The sequence below is a fragment of the Macaca fascicularis genome, chromosome 1 (genome assembly GCF_037993035.2).
Source record: "Macaca fascicularis isolate 582-1 chromosome 1, T2T-MFA8v1.1".
NCBI classification, from domain to species: domain Eukaryota; kingdom Metazoa; phylum Chordata; class Mammalia; order Primates; family Cercopithecidae; genus Macaca; species Macaca fascicularis.
The window spans coordinates 199,649,592-199,670,162 of record NC_088375.1 but is presented as its reverse complement, the minus strand read 5'-3'; the positions used below and the strand labels follow the sequence as shown (position 1 = coordinate 199,670,162).

Below are 20,571 nucleotides of genomic sequence, written 5' to 3'. Positions count from 1 at the left end.
TCAAGCAATTATCCTGCCTCAGCCTCCTGAGTAGCTGGGACTACAGCATGTGTCACCACACCTGGCTAATTTTTGTATTTTTAGTAGAAATGGGGTTTCGCCATGTTGGCCAGGCTGATCTTGTATTCCTGACCTCAAGTGATCCACCTGCCTCTTCCCAAAGTGCTGGGATTATTAGGCATGAGCCACTGCACCTGACCATAGTACTTAATTTTAAGACAGTTTATTCACTTAATAATATGTATAGAGTACCTACTGTGTCCCACACAAATGAAATATGATGGTATATACAAACATATAGACAGACATATCACATGCTAGGTGCTTGAGAAATGGGAGTTCATTCATTGAGAAATTTCAGACTTTTAGGCCCAATCTCTCGTAATTTGGTAATTGAGCTGGTCTAGAACCCTAGTCGCCTGAACTAGTCTATTATAGTGTTCTACTTGAAGTACTAGAATCAAAATGAGTTTTCGTAGTTAAGAGTGGATGATAAGACTGGGTGTGGTGGTTTACACCTATAATCCCAGCTCTTTGGAAGACCAAGAAGGATGAATCACTTGAGCTTAGTAGTTCGAGACCATCCTGGGCAACATGGCGAAACCCTGTCTCTACCAAAAATACAAAAATTAGCTGGGCATGGTGGCACATGCCTGTAGTCCCAGCAACTCAGGAGGCTGAGGTGGGAGGTTTGCTTGAGCCTGGGGGGTGGAGGTTGCAGTGAGCTGAGATCACACCAGTGCACTCCAGCCTGGGTGACAGAGTGAGACTCTGTCTCAGAAAACAAAACAAAGAAAGTGGATGATAAAAGGAAATTTTTTGCTTTTGGAAGATTCATGCAAAACAATAATACCAAATAATTGACATAGCAAGTTAAAAGATTAGAGCAGACAGCCTTGTTTGAAAGAGGAAAAGTGGTGTGAGTGACAGAAAATGGAAGACATATTAGAATGGTATGTGAATCTGGGGAGAAATGGTTGATGGGTTTGAGAGAGGTTCTATAGTACAGATGACTTCCTGACTAAATATGGATGCCAACCTCATTGAATCTGAGAAATGAAATAAGATGACTTAATTGTTGACATTTTATAATATTAATTTTATAATTTTGGTTATACATGGTACAAGTTTGGGGATCTTTATGAAAATGAGTTATTTAAATAAACTTTCTTCTTTGAATGCATTTTTGTAAATTTAGCTTATTTCTTTGATATAGACAGAAATGTTTTTCTTAAATTTTAAGAATAGCTTTATTTTTGCATTATGTATTCAACAAACACATATTTGTCCTTTAAATTGTGCTGGGCATTGCCTTAGATTTGTTCCTTAGACTTGTAAGGAAAGGATAAAATTGTTTTAGGTAATTGAGCAATAAAGAATTGAGAATAATTTGGTCTAGGCCAGGTGCGGTGGCTCACGCCTGTAATCCCAGCACTTTGGGAGGCCGAGGCGGGTGGATCACGAGGTCAGAAGATCGAGACCATCCTGGCTAACACGGTGAAACCCCATCTCTACTAAAAATACAAAAAATTAGCCAGGCATGGTGGCGGGTGCCTGTAGTCCGAGCTACTCAGAAGGCTGAGGCAGGAGAATGGCATGAACCTGGGAGGCTGAGTTTGCAGTGAGTGGAGATCGCGCCACTGCACTCCAGCCTGGGCGACAGAGCAAGACTCTGTCTCAAAAAAAAAAAAAAAAAGAACAATTTGGTCTAATATTTGGCTTTGTACTGATCATTTATGTGTGTGTAATGATTATATATTCAGAAAGGGGAGATTATACATAAGAAACTGTAGGTTATCCTGTTTCATCTATCTCTTTAAAAGCCTTGTAATTGTTTTGTTAGTAAATTTTTAGGGATGGGTTGGGGAAGGCAGTTGTCTGCCATTATAATTACACTTTATATTTGAGATTTAAAAATACTTTACAGTGATTGCTTGAGCCCAGGAGCTTGAGGCTACAGTGAGCTATGATCGCACCACTGTAGTCCAAATCCAGCCTGGCCGACAGAGACTCTGTCTTTAAAAAAAAAAACACAAAAAAACTCTAGAATATTCTGATTTATTTATTTTTCAAATAATTCTATAAGAGAACTATATTTAAGGGACATCTTCTTAAAGAAACAAGTATTTTGTGGGGGTTTTTTTTTCTTTTTTTTTTGAGACAGTTTCACTCTTGTTGCCCAGGCTCTAGAGTGCAATGGCGTGATCTTGGCTCACTGCAATCTCCACCTCCCAGGTTCAAGCGATTCTCCTGCCTCAGGCCTCCCGAGTAGCTGAGATTAAGGTGCCCACCATCACGCCCAGCTAATGTTTGTATTTTTTTTTTTTTTAGTAGAGACGGTGTTTCACCATGTTGGCCAGGCTGGTCTCGAATTCCTGACTTCAAGTGATCTGCCTGCTTCAGCTTCCCAAAGTGTTGGGATTACAGGCGTGAGCCACCGCATCCGACCATTTTGTGGTTATCTTTGAATGTCTTACTTTTATTATTATTATTATTATTTTTATTTTTATTTTTTTTGAGACGGAGTCTCGCTTTGTTGCCCAGGCTGGAGTGCAGTGGCCGGATCTCAGCTCACTGCAAGCTCTGCCTCCCGGGTTTACGCCATTCTCCTGCCTCAGCCTCCCCAGTAGCTGGGATTACAGTCGCCCGCCACCTCGCTGGGCTAGTTTTTTGTATTTTTTAGTAGAGACGGGGTTTCACCGGGTTAGCGAGGATGGTCTCGATCTGCTGACCTTGTGATCCGCCCGTCTTGGCCTCCCAAAGTTCTGGGATTACAGGCTTGAGCCACCGCGCCCGGCTGAATGTCTTACTTTTATTATAAAGGCAACATTGTTGTAAATGATTTCAAAGATTTAAAAAGGTATAAGCTTACAAGTGTAGGTAGTGTGCTATGTGAGGGGCAAGTTTTTCACTAACATCACAAGGGGCTCTGATCCAGTGAGTGGAGTTTGATAGTATTTGATACAAGTGAAAATAAATAAATAAAAATAAAAAGGTATACAGAAAAGATAAAAATCTCTTGTAATTTTACTACTCACTGCATTTACAATTATACATAAATTTATCTTGCATACATATGTATTTCATTTTTTAAATGAATGTATGCTAAAATTCCTTTTTTTTCTTTTTTTGTGTTGTTTGTCTCTGTTTAAAGATTGTTGTTGGCCGGGCGCGGTGGCTCAAGCCTGTAATCCCAGCACTTTGGGAGGCCGAGACGGGCAGATCACAAGGTCAGGAGATCGAGACCATTCTGGCTAACACGGTGAAACCCCGTCTCTACTAAAAAATACAAAAAACTAGCTGGGCGTGGTGGCAGACGCCTGTAGTCCCAGCTATGCGGGAGGCTGAGGCAGGAGAATGGCGTGAACCCGGGAGGCGGAGCTTGCAGTGAGCTGAGATCTGGACACTGCACTCCAGCCTGGGCAACAGAGCAAGACTCCATCTCAAAAAAAAAAAAAAAAGATTGTTGTTTGTTGTTGTTTAGGTTTTAGCAGTTTGATTATGAGTGTCTTGGTGTATATATCTTTGGATTTTCCTGTTTGACGTTTGCTTAGCTTCTTTAATCTGCAGATATCTATCTGTCTTTCGTCAAATTTGGGAAGTTTTCAGCCGTTATTTCTTCAGATATTTTTTCTGCTCTGCAGTCTTTCTCTTCTGCTTCTGGAACTCTGATGCCATAAATATTATACCTTTTTATACCTTTATTGTGATAAAATATACATAGCATAAAATCTTCCATGTAACCATTTTTAGATGTATAATTTAGTGGCATTAAGTATATTCACATTGTTGTACTACTATTAACACCATCCATCTCCAGTACCCTCTACCTTATTCTTTTTAAAGTCTGTGTAGAATTTCATGTATAATCTATCTTAATAAATTAACCATTTCCCTGCAGTGGGATTTTAAAGTACTTTTTTAATTGTTTAAATTATATGGCAGCAAATGTCTATCTTAAATATTTTTTCTTTCTTTTCTTTTTCTTCCCTTCTTTCTCTTCTTTCTCTTCTTTCCCTTCTTCCCTTCTTTCTTTCCCCTCCCTCCCTTCCTTCCTTTTTTGAGACAGAGTCTCACTCTGTTGCCCAGGCTGGAGTGCAGTGGCGCAATCTTGGCTGACTGCAACCTCCGCCTCCCGGGTTCAAGTGATTCTTGTGCCTCAGCTTTCCGAGTAGCTGGGATTACAGGTGTGTGCCACCATACCTGGTTAATTATATTTTATTATTACTGTTTTTTGGAGATGGAGTCTTGCTCTGTCACCCAGGCTGGAGTGCAGTGGCACGATCTTAGCTCACTGTAACCTCTGCCTCCTGAGTTCAAGCAATTCTCCTGTCTCAGCCTCCAGAGTAGCTGGGACTGCAGGCGCGTGCCACCACAGCTGGCTAATTTTTGTGTTTTTAGTAGAGACAGGGTATCACCATGTTGCCCATACTGGTCTGAAACTCCTGACCTCAAGTGATCCACCCGCCTCAGCCTCCCAGAGTGCTGGGATTGCAGATGTGAGCCACCATACCTGGCCCCGGCTAACATGTTTGTTGTTGTTAGATACAGGGTTTCACCATGTTGGCCAGGCAGGTCTCAAACTCCTGACCTCAAGAGATCTGTCTGCTTCGGCCTCCCAAAATGTTGGGATTATAGGCGTGAGCCACTGCGCCCAGCCTGTCTTAAGTATTTTAAAGGTAAACTTTTGTCTGTCACTTTTTCTTTTTTCTTTCTTTCTTTCTTTTTTTTTTTTTGTAGTGAGACTACAGAGTCTCACGCTGTAGCCCAAGCTGGAGTGTAGTAGCACAATCTCAGCTCACTGCAGCCTCCATCTCCTGGGCTCAAATGATTCTCATGCCTCAGCCTCCCAAAGTGCTGGGATTACAGGTGCGAGCCACTGCACCTGGCCCCAGTTTACTTTTAAGGGTAAATGTAGTATTCTACACTTGCAGATTGAAAAAGAGACATTATCCAATTATTCAAAAATGATTTTTTTTTTTTTTTTGGCCTGAGTAATTTGATTTCTGTCCTTAACTTTTGTGAAAAGAAATCATTAAAAAAATAATTTTGGCTGGGCGCACTGGCTCACGTCTGTAATCCCAGCCCTTTGGGAGGCTGAGACGGGCGGATCACCTCAGGTCAGGAGTTTGAGACCAGCCTGGCCAACATGGTGAAACCCTGTCTCTATTAAAAATACAAAAATTAGCTGGGTGTGGTGATGTGCATCTGTAATCCCAGCTGCTTGGGAGGCTGAGGCAGGAGAATTGCTTTAACCCAGAAGGCGGGGATTGCAGTGAGCCGAGATCGCGCCATTGCACTCCATGGGTGACAAGAGCAAGACTCCATCTCAAAAAAAAAAAAAAAAAAGGTAATTTTAAGGTGATGACTTTTTTTTTTTTGCGATTTTCTCAGTAATGGGCTCTATTCTTTATATTCAGTGATAAATTTTGACTTTTATGTTTATCAGGTTATTATAACTACTCAAACAAGTTTTTCATTAAAATATATAATGTAAATTTAACACTCAAATGATGTGTTTTGCAAAACTTCAATAGAATATTTTTAGTGGCTGGCTTGTTAAGTTTTTTTCTGAACTTGAAAGTAATTCAGTTGCTTTATTTTATACAATTATGAGTTGTAAAATGCAACTTACCTCCATTGATTCTACTTAGAACTTTGGTTTTTATTTTATATAACATTAAAAAAAGTTCTAAAAAGAAAAGTACTACCAGCACATAAAATGTGTATTACAGACAGTAAGTACACCTACAGCAAGTTGACAGGTAGCCAGTCTTTTTTTGATGGAGAAACCAAGCCTGTTTTTAGTTTATGTCCGTGTAATTTCTGGGAACTAATCATTTTGTTTAAGTAACTTTACATAAATTTTGAAAGAATAAAAATGCTAAGAAAAGATGTATTTGCTTCTATTTTAAAGGAAGAATTGTTAATATCTTAAAAAGTCAGGCTCACCCCTGTAACCCTAGCACTTTGGGAGGCTGAGTTGGGAGGATCGCTTTAGCCCGGGGGTTTGGGACCAGAATTGGCAACAGTGAGACCCTATCTCTACAAAAAACAAAAAAAATTCACTGGATGTACCTGTAGTCCCAGCTACTCAGGAGGCTGAGACGGAAGGATTGCTGGCGCCCAGGAGATCAAGGCTGCAGTGGGCAAAGATCATGCCGCTGCACTCTGGCCTGGGTGACAGAGTGAGTCCCTGTCTGAAAAAAAAATTATTATTTTTAAAAAGTCATTTAAGGCCGGGCGCAGTGGCTCAAGCCTGTAATCCCAGAACTTTGGGAGGCCGAGACGGGCAGATCACGAGGTCAGGAGATCGAGACCATCCTGGCTAACACGGTGAAACCCCGTCTCTACTAAAAAATACAAAAAACTAGCCGGGCGAGGTGGCGGGCGCCTGTAGTCCCAGCTACTGGGGAGGCTGAGGCAGGAGAATGGCGTAAACCCGGGAGGCGGAGCTTGCAGTGAGCTGAGATCCGGCCACTGCACTGCAGCCTGGGCGACAGAGCGAGACTCGGTCTCAAAAAAAAAAAAAAAAAAAAAAGTCATTTAATTAAAAAGAAACACTTTATGGAGAGAGAATTAGACCTACTTTTTATAGTTTTCTTAACAAGTGTTCAGTGTCCATTATATAATATTAATTTGAGTTTTTAGTTTATGCCTAGCTTGAGAATGAATTGTGAGCATTAAATTTGAACGTTTGGAGAGATTATGTAGCCCAACTTTATTATATATTCATTATATGGGTTGAAGAAATTGAGCCCCGGAGGAGTTAAGTTTCTCCCTTAAGCTTTGCTTGTTAGTAGCAGAACAGTGACTAGAATATTATAGTATTGAAATTAGTGGTCTTTCTCAAGACCTATTATATATTTGGTAGCAAATGTGTAATAGTAAGTTAGTCCTTTTATTTTGGATATGCTTGGATTTCAGTTGGCAAGGTTTAAATGCCAGTTTTCTAACAACGCAGTTCATATTTCATTTACCGTGGTATATTAACTGTGAGCAATTGCATAAACTATAAACTTAAGTGCTAGCTCTTGAGTTAACAAATCACTCTGTAATTAACAGATGTCTGTCACAAACAGTGACTAATCACATCACTCCGTCTATTATTTAGTTCATACACAGACAACAAAGTGTGTAGTTGTGTTGCATCCTTGTCTTTCAATTATAAACTTGTGTGACATTTTATAAAAATGGATACTGAAAAGGAGAGAATTTGCAAAAAAAGATGACAGTTCAGAAAAGGAATCAAAAGTGATAACACAGGAACTGAAAAATTAGATGTCATTAGAAGGTTCAAAAACGGTGACAGGTAAGTGAATATAGGACAAGAGCTAGGCCTGCATGTAGTTACAGTATGAACTGTATTGAAAAAATTCAATCGGTGGCTCATGCCTGTAATCCCAGCACTTTGGGAGGCTGAGGTGGGTGGATCACCTGAGGTCAGGAGTTTGAGACCAGCCTGGCCAACATGGTGAAACCCTGTCTGTACTGAAAATACAAAAATTAGCTGTGTGTGATGGCAGGCGCCTGTAATCCCAGCTACTTGGGAGGCTGAGGCAGGAGAATCGCTTGAACCCAGGAGGTGGAGGTTGCAGTGAGCCGAGATCGGGCTATTGCACTCCAGCCTGGGGGACAAGAGCGAGACTTCATCTCAAAAAAAAAAAAAAAAAAAATTGCTTTAGCCAGGCATAGTGGCTCATGCCTGTAATCCCAGCACTTTGGGAGGCCGAGGCGGGTGGATCGCCTGAGGTCAGGAGTTCAAGACCAGCGTGGCCAACATGGTGAAACCCCCGTCTCTGCTAAAAACACAAAAAATTAGCCAGGTGTGATGGTGTCACCTGTAATCCTAACTACTTGGGAGGCTGAGCCAGGAGAATCACTTTAACCCAGGAGGTGGAGGCTGCAGTGAGCTGAGATTGTGCCATTGCATTCCAGCCTAGGCAACAAGAACGAAACTGTCTCAAATAAATAAATAAATAAATTGTTTTATCATGTAATTTAAATAAATTGTATTAAGAACAGACCCGCCGGGCGCGGTGGCTCACGCCTGTAATCCCAGCACTTTGGGAGTCCGAGGCGGGCGGATCACAAGGTCAGGAGATCGAGACCACGGTGAAACCCCGTTTCTACTAAAAATACAAAAAATTAGCCGGGCGCGGTGGCGGGCGCCTGTAGTCCCAGCTACTCAGTAGGCTGAGGCAGGAGAATGGCGTGAACCCGGGAGGCGGAGCTTGCAGTGAGCCGAGATTGCGCCACTGCACTCCAGCCTGGGCGACAGAGCGAGACTCTGTCTCAAAAAAAAAGAACAGACCCTAGTCCGTTTGGCTAGCATTCAGGCTGAAGCATTGAAGTTAGTTGTTGCACTGAAAGAAAACTAATTACAAGCCAACTGAAGGACTTCTTATTGCCAGTAAAGGCTGGTTTGATCATTTTAGAATGATCATGAATTATTGATAAGTTCTCTGGTGAAGATGCTAGAACAGATATAGGGATGCTGCTGTGAAATTTGTGCCTAGATTCCAGAGATTACTTAAGGCAGGTAATTATGATCAGCTATTTAACATGTTGATGGGATAGGTCTTTTTTGGAATCATTAACATATGCGATGAAAGACATAGGATCTCCAAGTGACCATAAAGGGGAATGTGTAGATATGTCACCTGAAGAATTTAGTGAAGGCAAATTTACAAACATAAATGAGTAAAATGTTGTAACAAAAAAGACAAATGTCATAGTAGAAGTGATACTGGTAGAAATTTCACAGTGACACAACTCGTTGAGATACAAGATTGAAAGAGCAAAGGGTATAATTTTGGAAGCCAATTCAAACTTAGAAGGGATTATGGCAATTTTTTTTTTTTTTTTTTTTTTTGAGACGGAGTCTCACTCTATTGCCCAGGCTGGAGTGCAGTCACGCAACCTTGGCGCACTGCAGCCTCTGCCTCCCGGGTTCAAGTGATTCTCCTGCCTCAGCCTCCCGAGTAGCTGTGACTACAGGCATGTGCCACCATGCCCGGCTAAGTTTTGTATTTTTAGTAGAGACAGGGTTTCACCATGTTGGCCAGGCTAGTCTTGAACTCCTGACCTCAGGTGATCCACCCACCTTGGCCTCCCAAAATGGTGGAATTATAGGTGTGAGCCACTGTGCCCGACTGACAATTTGTTAAGGCATGGAAAAGTTCTTATTCTGTATCACAAGTTACATGAGGAAAAGACAAAGGCAGGCACTGTCCACTCCTAGTAGGGTTTTTTTTTTGTTTTTAATTTGAGGGGAAGTCTCTCTCTGTCACCCAGGCTGGAGTGCAGTGGCATAATCTCGGCTCACTGCAGCCTCCGTCTCCCAGGTTCAAGTGATTCTTCTGCCTCAGCCTCCCAAGTAGCTGGGATTACAGGCACGCGCCACTTGTCTAATTTTTGTATTTTTAGTAGAGATGGGTTTGTACCATGTTGGCCTGGCCGGTCTTGAACTCCTGACCTCAAGTCATCCGCCTGCCTTGGCATACCAAAGTGCTGGGATTGCAGGTGTGTACCACCGTGCCCAGCCATACTCCTGGTAGATTTTTTACAAATAAATAAAACGCTTTGATTTTCACATTTTAAATTATAACATAGTAAGCAAATATTAGTTATACAATACATTTCATTTCCCTACACGTTTAAACTGACAGAGTTTTTTTTTTTTTTTTTTTGAGACGGAGTTTTCTCTTGTTGCCCAGGCTAGAGTACAGTGGCATGATTTTGGCTCACCACAACCTCCGCCTCCTGGGTTCAAGTAAGTGATTCTCCTGCCTCCTGAGTAGCTGGGATTATAGACATGCGTCACCATGGCCAGCTAATTTTGTATTTTTAGTAGAGACAGGGTTTCTCCATGTTGGTCAGGCTGGTCTCGAACTCTGGACCTCAGGTGATCAGCCCGCCTCAGCCTCCCAAAGTGCTGGAATTACAGGCATGAGCCACCGTGCCTGGCCAAACTGGCAGAGTTTTTAACGTTTCAAGTGTTTTGACAATAAAAGTTGATGGAGCAATTTTAATTTTTCACTTTGATCTTTAAGATTGCTTTGCATGGTTTCAGCTTGCATAGTCGTTTTTATATTTCTGCATGGTAGCTGCCTGTATAAAAAATATAATATCGCTGGGTGTGGTGGCTCATGCTTGCCTTCCCAGCGCTTTGGGAGGCTGAGGTGGGAAGATCCCCTGAGGCCAGGAGTTCCAGACCAGCTTGGGCAGTATAGCAATACCCAGTCTCTACAGAAAATTTTAAAAAATTAGCTGGGCGTGGTTGTGCACACCTAGTTCCAGTTACTCAGGAGTTGAGGTGGGAGGATCCCTTGAGCTCAGGAGTTTGAGACTGCAGTGAGCTGTGATCACGTTACTGCATTCCAGCCTGGGCAACAAAGCAAGACCCGTCTCAAAAATGTTTCCGTAACAAATTTCTCACATTGAGAAACTTGAGAAAAATGATTGTAAAAGTCATCAGGATTAATTCATTTGAAAAACTAAGGGACGTCTAAATCAGAGTAGCAACAGGGAAAGACTAACTTTACTCATTGTGGGGGTTGAAGGAATAGGAATAGGATTGGACATTTGATTTGGAGTGGTCTGTTGAAACTATGCAAATGATTTGAAACTTCAGTGGACTCCTTGGGAGTTTTGGAAAATTTAAAGTACACTATGGTTAAGATTTTTTAAGTAAACAAGTTTCAAACTACTTGTTAACTAATATAAGTGATTCTATTATTCAGCAAAGATTGAGTTTTTGTTATATTTTAGGCAGTGTTATAGGTGCTAGACTACTACAATACAGAACAAATAAAAATCTCTTTAGGCTGGTGTGATACTGTGTATATGGTCTCTGCCCCAGGTTCCTGGCACACAGCTCCTAAAACTGTTGGAATCTCTGGAGTGATAAATATGTCTTGTGTACTACTGGACTTGGGCTTAGGGCCAGGCACTTACATAGCTTCAGCATGGGGCTGGTCACCAAAAAGACCAAGACATGACTAGAGGGCTAAACATCGAGTTGAGCAGCAGTGCCAATGATTTACTCAATCATGGCTACATAATGAAGCCTCCATAAAAATCCCAAAGGCAGGCCGGGCGGTGGCTCAAGCCTGTAATCCCAGCACTTTGGGAGGCCGAGGCGGGCAGATCACGAGGTCAGGAGATCAAGACCATCCTGGCTAACGCGGTGAAACCCCGTCTCTAGTAAAAAATACAAAAAAAAAAAAAACGAGCCGGGCGAGGTGGCGGGCGCCTGTAGTCCCAGCCACTCAGGAGGCTGAGGCAGGAGAATGGCGTAAATCCGGGAGGCGGAGCTTGCAGTGAGCTGAGATCTGGCCACTGCACTCCAGCCTGGGCGACAGAGCGAGACTCCGTCTCAAAAAAAAAAAAAAAAAAATCCCAAAGGCAAGGTTCAGATAACTTCTGGATTGCTGAACCACGTAGAGGAGCTGGGAAAGTGACATGCCCAGAGAAGACGTGGGAGCTCCATGACTCTCCTCAGCATATATCATCCTATGCATCTCTTTCATCAGGTTGTTCACCTGTATCCTTTATGATAAACCAGTAAATGTGTTCCCCTGAGTTCCATGAGCTGCTTTAGCAAATTAATTGAACCTGAGGTGGGGGTTGTGGGCACCACAAGTTATATAGCTGGCCAGTTACAAGGTCAAGTCACAACCTGGGGCTTGTGATTGGTATCTGAAGTGGGAGGCAGTCTTGTTGGACTGAGCCTTCAGCCTGTGGGATCTGACTCTTAATTCTAGATAGATAGTGTCAGAATTGAAGTGAATTATAGGACACACAGTTGGTGTCTACTAGATATTTGGTGTGTGACGAAAAAGTCCCACATATCTGGTCACTGAAATGTTCTGTGTTGTGAGACTGTTATAGGAGAAAAATAATCTTTTGTTTTTTTCTTCAGGGTGCAGTTTTGCCTGCTCTGGCTTTGAGAAGTGTAGGATTTCTTTTTTTTTCTTTTCTTTTTTTTTTTTTTGAGGCGGAGTCTCGCTCTGTCGCCCAGGCTGGAGTGCAGTGGCGCGATCTCGGCTCACTGCAAGCTCCGCCTCCCGGGTTCCCGCCATTCTCCTGCCTCAGCCTCCCGAGTAGCTGGGACTACAGGCGCCGCCACCACGCTCGGCTAATTTTTTGTATTTTTAGTAGAGATGGGGTTTCACTGTGTTAGCCAGGATGGTCTCGATCTCCTGACCTCATGATCCGCCCGTCTCGGCCTCCCAAAGTGCTGGGATTACAGGCTTGAGCCACCGCGCCCGGCGAGAAGTGTAGGATTTCTAATCCTTTATAGAATCTTAATTTCATTTAGGTTCTATTGAAAGAAACTAACTAGATTGTTTTTTGTTTTTAATTTTTAATATTATTCTAAAGCTCTTTATATAAAGTGTTCCTTTTTATTGATTTTGTGTTTAGTCTCCAAAGTTGGATTAAAACTCAAGGTTTGTATAACCGCTGTTATCTGTCAGCAGGTTGGTCTACAAAAAGAATGGGATATGTCCTCATACAGCTTTAGAAACCTGTATGGGTACTTGATTCCTTATAGCATTCCCAACTTAGGAGTAAAGTTATTATAGTTGTTACATAGTCGCATTGGTCATAGTAGCACTAGGAAAGAGCTGTGAATTCTACTTTGTTCGGAAAGTTGGGTGTGTGTGGGTTGTGTGTGAGATTATGGTACCAATAGAGGAGTTGCAGCTTTAGCTCCGTCTCAGAAGCTGAGTATATGTTTACTATTGAATTAAGACTGGAAAAGCTTAAGCACTGTGCACGATGGTCCAGATGCTTGAAACTGCCTGAAAGGTTAGGTGAATAGCTATAGGTCATTTATAATAGCTGGAGCATTTGCTTACAGCATGAGGATGTAATGGGAACATGAAGGCAGGAAAAGATAAAGCTATAGAGGAAGTTAGGACTAGATTTTGGAGAGTCTTATATATCCACAGAAGTTTGGACATTTTTCTTGGGAGACTTTCAGAGTTGTGTGTGTGTGTGTGTGTGTGTGTGTGTGTGTGTGTGTGTGTCCTTCCCCTTAACCTCTCAGTACCTCCATTTCTTCACCTATAAAATAGAGGTGTTAACAGTACCTACCTTATGCCTTATGAGATTTTGGGGAGATTAAATTGGATTAAGTCATGTAAAGTACTTGGAAAAAAAGAGTCATAAACTGGGCATGGTGGTGTGTTCCTGTAATCCCAGCTACTCATGAAGCTTCTTTGGGAGGAATTAAATACTTGTGCTTTTTTAACCTAGTGATCCCACTTCTAGGAATTGATCCTACAGATATACTCACATACCTAAGCCATAGTGTATGTATACAGATGACAACTGCAATATTATATTTGAAAAAAAAAAGGCAGGAGGTAACCTTAAATGTTCATCAGTATAATATGAGACTGTGCAGCCACCGTAAAGAATGAAGTAGATCTCTGTGTGAAGATAATTGTCCAAGATATACTATTGGGTTTTTTAAAAACAGGGACATTTCTATGTCTCTCTTCATTTTGTACCTTTACCAGTCTGAGAGAAAATGGTATCTCAATTTTGATTTTGGGTAAGATTGAATGTTTAGTGCTTATGTTCTTTGATCACTTTCTATTGGGATAGTACAGTTTAATTGAGTCCAAGATTGCTTTATTCATAGAATATTAACCATTGTTATACTACTACTACAACTTTTTCACTTAGATTACCTTTAAGCTTTTCCAAACAGTTTTTAAAAAATATAGTCAAACTTTGAAATCTTTTTCATGAAGATTTATTTTTCTGATTAAAATACTTTTCTATCTTCTAGGGCTTTTGTTTTTTTCAATTTATTTTTAACTTATTTGGGATTAATGTTGATGTGAAGTAGTGATTGTGATCCAGATTTTTTCACCTTAAGTGGTTGTCATATTCTAGTTCTCTTTTTTCCTTTAGGAGTCAGAATAGATCATTGGGTTTAGCAGTGTGGAGGTCCCTTATGACCTTGACAAGAAAAGTTTCAGTAGAAATAATACAGGCAAAAGCCTTACTGAAGTGGGTTCAAGAGACAGGTGTCATAGGCAGCATGTATAGACAACTTTTTTTTTTTTTTTGAGACGGAGTCTTGCCCTGTTGCCCAGGCTGGAGTGCAATGGCGCAATCTTGGCTCACTGTAACCTCCGCCTCCCGGGTTCAAGCAATTCTCCTGCCTCAGCCTCTCAAGTAGTTGGGATTACAGGTGTGTGCCACCACGCCTGGCTAATTTTTTTGTATCTTTAGTAGAGACGGAGGTTCACCATATTGGCCAGGCTGGTCTTGAACTCCTGACCTCAGGTGATCCACATGCCTTGGCCTCCCAAAGTGCTGGGATTACCGGCATGAGCCACCGCACCCGGCTAGACAACTCTTTTGAAGAGTTTTGCCGTCAAGGGGAAGAGAAAAATGAGCAGTAGCTCTAGGGGGATAGAGAATCATGAGAAATATTTTATAAAATGAGAAGGAATAATAGCATCGGACCTTGGGATAGTATTGTTAAAAAACAGTGTTATTAAACAATAGGATTCCTCTCAGTGTAAGTGGATGCTTTCATTCTTTGGCTTACAGAGTGACATTTTTCTTTCTTTTTTGTTTTTTGAGGCGGAGTCTTGCTCTGTCGCCCAGGCTGGAGTGCAGTGGCGCAATCTTGGCCCACTGCAAACTCTGCCTCCTGGGTTCACGTCATTCTGGCTCAGCCTCCTGAGTAGCTGGGACTACAGGCGCCCACCACCACGCCTGGCTAATTTTTGTGTATTTTTAGTAGAGATGGGGTTTCACCATGTTAGCCAGGATGGTCTTGATCTCCTGACCTGGTGATCCACCCGTCTCTGCGTTCCAAAGTGCTGAGCCACTGCGCCCAGCCCAGAGTGAAATTTTTCATTTCCCATTTCCCTTTCATTCTAGAGCATAGCTCATTGACTGGAATGGTAGGTGGAGTGGCCTTCACTATTTGCTTTCCTTTCCTTTCCAATGTTTACATAGTTGAATTTCAAGTTAAATGTGTTTATAAATTACCTGCACTATCATTTAAAAAAATTGCTCCTTTTGTTTTCTTTTGGAATTCTGATGTATTTTACCAGGATGCATCTTTTTTTTTCGTTATTTCTTTGCTATTTAGTGGGCCTGTTCAATCTCAGATATGGTATTTATATCCTTAGTTCAGGGAAATTTTCTTCTGTTATTCCCCTTCACCATTATTTTCTTCTTTGGGGGTACCTTTGACATTGCTGTTAGACTTAGTGCTTCAATCCTCAATGAGTCACATAAATTATCTTTTCCAACTTTTTGTCTAGAGACGAGATTTCACCATGTTGGCCAGGATGGTCTCCATCTCCTGACCTTGTGATCCGCCCACCTCAGCCTTTCAAAGTGCTGGGATCACAGGCGTGAGCCACTGGGCCCAGCGAAGAAGTTGCTTTTTTATAAGTTTCTTGTTTCCTTCTGGAGTGGTGGTTCTGTTTGTTTACCTTGAACTTTCTCTTTCACATAGTTTTCTTTTAGAAACCTGGGATCTTTTATTTTCTGCTCATATTTATGAATATCAGATACTACTGATTACTATAGCCAGCTGTTGTGTTTCCTCTACAGTTATATAGGTAGCTAGGTAGTTCTTTTTTCCTTAAAAGTCTCTCCTTTGAATGGGGTGGCTGATTCTGGCTTCTTACAGTAGGCAAGGTTTATCAAGAAGCAGCATTTCTTGTGTTCTTGCCTCATTGGTAAGTAACAGGCAGGGAAGCAGGAACCTCCAAAGTAAGGAGGCCTTCAAATACTCAAAGTGAAGTGTGCCATTTTCTTTAGTTCTTTGGTGGAGTTACCGGTGCTTTGCTTTCTTTTCCCTGTGTGTTTTAAGATCTGAAATTACCTCCGACATGGCTCTACTTCTGTCTTAGGCACTAACATACTTAGTAGGAACCATCCCTGTAACAGGCGTCACTTTAAATTTAAGAGCAGCATGTTTCTGGCTTTAGCTTAAGAGCAAAATTTGTTACTTTTTCTGTTCGGTTTTGACGGAAAGTTTTACATAGTTCTCAGTGTTAGTAAGTTCTTATGAAGTGTTAGCTGTGTTTATTGTTATTAAAAGTATATATGATCATCTCTTTTTTGTGACATGAATGATTTAAAAAAAAGTTGTTTATAGTGAGAGGATGTGATTTATCTCTTAGTTTTTGGTTTGGGGCTTTGGTCTAAGAACTACTTTGGTTCATCCTAAATTTTATTTTACTCTATTTGGCAATGTTTTTGTTTATATTGTGCACTTATGTAATTTGGGTTGAAAATGACAGCTCCTTGGGGAATAGGAAGGGATACCAAAAGAACGTATGATAGAAGATATCATGGTAATATTACTTTTCTCTTTCCTTTTTTGCTTTTCCAGTTTGAACAGAAAAGTGGTGCAGTTTTTGATGAAATTGTAGAGAACTGTAAGTACCATTTGAGAAAAGCAAACATGTCTTTAGATAGAAAATGAATGTTAATCTAGATATGGTATTTAACTATTACAGTTTTTAGTTAGGGCTGATTTATGTGATGTTTCAAACTGATTTAGTCTAGATCTCATCGCATACTGTTGTTTTAGCAGGTTAATATGAATTGTAAGAATCTTACTGTTTTTTTCAATAAATAGTTTATTCTCATAATTATGATGTTAAAATATAGCCATACTTTGTGTCTATATGGAAGATTATACTTATCACTATTAAAGATTTCTACTTGGTTTAAGGTATTTTATTTTCTTTTAAAATTCTTTTTGTGTTATTGTAGTTTTAGAAATAATTTGTTTTTTATGATTATAAAAGTAATACATTCAATTTTACAATACAGAAATGAATAAAATAGAAAGTAAAAGCCTTTGTCATTACCATTCTCCAAAGATAACCAGTTTTAAAAGTTTAACATATATATCTTTCCAGACTTTTTTCTATGAGTGTATATATCTATACATGGTGTATGGAGATTTATATATGTGTGTAGGAATCATGAATACTGTTCTTGCTTTTTTTTCAACTGCATAGACATCTTTCTGTGTCAGTGGATGTAGACCTGTTGCACCCTTTTTAATGGCTACTCAGTATTTTATCGTATGGCTGTATAATAAGTCCTCACTAAATGTTGTTGATAGGTTCTTGGAAATTGTGACTTTAGGTGAAATGACATATAATGAAACCAATTTTACTATAAGCTTAAATTGATATAAATAAGAGTTAAGTTTCTGTGGCATATTTTTAGTCACAAAAACACCATCAAACTTCTAAATAAAGATTTAAAACACTTCTAATATTAAACATTGAAATAAATATGAGCTATATATACATACAAGAAAGATTAATAAAAATGAATAAGATAATTATTTACCCAGTTGTTGGTGAATTAGTGAATGATGGTGCTTGTAGTGGTGGTTGGTTAACTTAAGGAATAAGTGTTTGCAAAGCAAACATTGTAAAGAGCACCTCCTACCACCATGTAGTTCAGAAACAAACAATAAACACGATGGGCTTACTGAGTAAATCATTTATTGTACATTTCTGTGTTGATTATATGTTTTATGACTTTTTGTTATTATAATAATTTGTATTCATTCGTTCATTTTCCAATCCCCTTATTCCAATTCAGAGTCATGGGTGGCCGAAGCCTATCCTGGCAGCCTCAGGGCACAAGGCAGGAGCCAGTCCTGGACAGGATGCCATCCCATCACAGCGTGCATTCACACACACACACCCATGCTCACTCAGACTGGGACAATTTAGACACATTAATTAACGTAATGTGTACATCTTTGGGATGTGGGGGGAATCTAGAACATCTGGAGAAGACTCATGCAGGCATGGAGAGAATATACAAAACTCCACATAAACAATAGCCCTGGCTTGGAGTCATTTTTTTTCTCTCTTTTTTTGAGATGGAGCCTTGCTTTGTCACCCAGGCTTGAGTGAAGTAGCATGATCTAGGCTCACTGCAACCTCTGCCTCACAGGTTCAAGCGATTCTCCTGTGTCAGCCTCCTAAGTCGCTGGGACTGTAGGCACATGCCACCACACCTAGCTAACTTTTTGTAGTTTTGGTAGAGATGGGGTTTTACCATGTTGGCCAGGCTGTTCTTGAACTCCTGACCTCAAGTAATCCACTTGCCTCGACCTGGCAAAGTCCTGGGATTACAGGTGTCAGCCACAGCGCCCAGCCTTTGTTTCTCTCTTCAGTGCTACAGCAAAATGACATTGAATGAAATGTTATTAGAGGACCTGCTGTACTGTAATTTAACTAGCCTCTTTTATACATGTGTAATGTATTTTCAATTTTGCATTATTATTAAGAACATTGAATATGTATTCCCATACATATCTTTGTATACTTGTTGAAGCATTCTGTAGAATAAATTCCAAGAATAGAATTGATTAATTATCAAAGGATATTTTTGTGCTTTTTTGTGAAAGATAAATTTTGTCAACTAGAGTTCTTAAGGGAATGTACTTTTTAAAAAAAAAAATTTACATCTACCAGTAGGATCTGTGAGTACTTTCTTTCTCTTTGTAATTAGTTTGTTAATATTTTAGAATGATAATATTTTTAGAATATCGTCTGACTTTATGTTATTTGATATTGAGAGGCAACTATGTCTCCTGGTCTTCAGTGGTTTTAGTTATTGTGTGTCTTTTTTGTTTTAATAAATCAAAAATAGAATTTAGCTAGCTTATCCAGAAGAAACATTTTAGATATATACTAGGATATTTCATAAAATATGAGATAAAATGAATTTCCTCCGGGGTACTCAGCAAAAGGAGATCATGTCTGTTCTCTTCAAGTGCTGCCAGAAAGCAGTTACATTCCCACAATTTTTAGTTTTTCTGTATATCCATTCTAAATTTCAAGTTGTTTGGAGAAAGATTATGATTGGGCCAGCTTGATTCTCATGTTCATCTTTGAACCAATTATCTGTGGTCAGGGAAACCAGGCCAGATAGTAAAACATACCTCTCAGAAGGCATCCCTCTGTCACTACTCACTTTTGCCAAATAGTGTTTGAATACCTATTATGGATGATATGCCTTTGCTCAAGTGTGTATATTGGTATTAGAAATGAATCAAATAGCTTTCTAATGAAGGTTTTAATCTGATGCATTGTTAAACTTGTTGCAGTAATAACAATCTTAAAGAGGCAATAGGAATCTGTATTAAACCTAGAGCCAGGCTACTGTACTTGGAGTTCTACACCCAGCATTTGGGGTTTATGTTTCTGGTGCATGGTGTTTCTCTGCTGTCCTTCCTTAAACATTATTAGGCTGTAGATTTACAAGCAGAATGTTTTATTCTTTATTTTATTTTTTATTTTAGAGACAGGGTCTTGCAGTTGCCTAGGCTGGAGTGCAGTGGCATGATCATAGCTCACTACAACCTTGAACTCCTGGGGTCAAGTGATCCTCCCATCGCAGCGTCTGAGTAGGTGGAACTATAGGTGTGATCACTGTGCCTGGCTAATTTTTAAATTTTTATTTATTTATTTTTTTTGTAGAGATTAGGTCTTATTATGTTTTCTAATCAGGTCTTGAACACCTGGCCTCAAACAATCCTCCTGCCTTGGCCTCCCAAAGTGCTGGGATTACAGGAGTGAGCCACCACACCAGCCAAGTAGAAGGTTTTACACCAAATGTTAGTTGCAAATGGTGCAATAAAGGTTACCGTTTATCTCCCTTTTTCTGGTAGTTTAAATTAAAAGGATATTGAAAGCCCTGGAGGCAGAGAAATGACTAGCTTGGAAGGAATACTGGCCTCTCTCTCTGAGGGGGATTCAGGAACATAGACCCCTATCCAGGAGAGATAAGGGCAGACAGCTACATAGATGATATTCAGGAAGGCTCTGATACCAAAGATGATCATCCTAGCCCTCCCATTTTGTCTTGGGATTCATATCTAGAAAAGAACATTAACTGTATCTCCGGGAAGTGCGTCAAAATGTCTGGTGTGGCACTAGACCTACCAGACCTACCCTGCTGGATGTACCGTCTACTCATTGCCCAAGACCACCAGGATATGGGACCTCAAATATTTGTTTGGTAGATCAAATTCTGCCCTATTGTGATATAATCCTATCACTGTCAGCAAAATATAGTATTTACTAATTATTGACACACAAAAACTAGCAGAGGCTAACCCCATTTGTGAAGACATTGAGAAATCTAGTTTAAACATGAAAAATCAGAAGTGACTTTCCAAAGATATATTATCTTCATTGAAAAGGATTTAAAAGAAAGAAGACTTCAACATTTTATACAGGTGAGAAGAGAAGGTGCAGTTCTCCAAGTTTGTTCTCCTGTGTCAGGAGAATTTGTGATGTGGATTTTTAAAGATACATGATGTGTTAGAGGAAATGACTGATTCTGTAGATGATTTTAACTCATGTTCCCTCAACCATTACTAGTTTATGTGAAGTTTTAAGTTGAAATAGAATAGGGAGATTGTTTTTATTTAATGTATTCGGACAGCTTCCTTAAGTCAAGGATTTTTATTCATTAAATGACTCTTAAGATAACCAACTGGTCACACAGCAGTGGTTACTTTTCTTATTGATA

At 40.1% G+C, this 20,571-nt stretch overlaps 1 protein-coding gene across 18 annotated transcripts in view; it reads left to right on the top strand.

Moving 5' to 3' along the window:
- Nucleotides 1-20,571, top strand: part of ZMYM4 (zinc finger MYM-type containing 4) — a 160,500-nt gene that overhangs the window by 43,187 nt on the left and 96,742 nt on the right. For 17 of the 18 annotated variants that reach the window (XM_074012555.1, XM_045374925.3, XM_005544004.5 and 14 more), the window contains one exon: nucleotides 16,388-16,433. The exons of the other annotated variant lie outside the window; for it this stretch is intronic. Coding sequence is in view for 2 of the 17 variants with exons in the window: in XM_005544004.5 (XP_005544061.1) it covers nucleotides 16,388-16,433 (46 nt within the window). In the remaining 15 variants the exon portion in view is untranslated. The remainder of the gene's footprint in view (nucleotides 1-16,387; nucleotides 16,434-20,571) is intronic. 18 annotated transcript variants of the gene reach the window in all.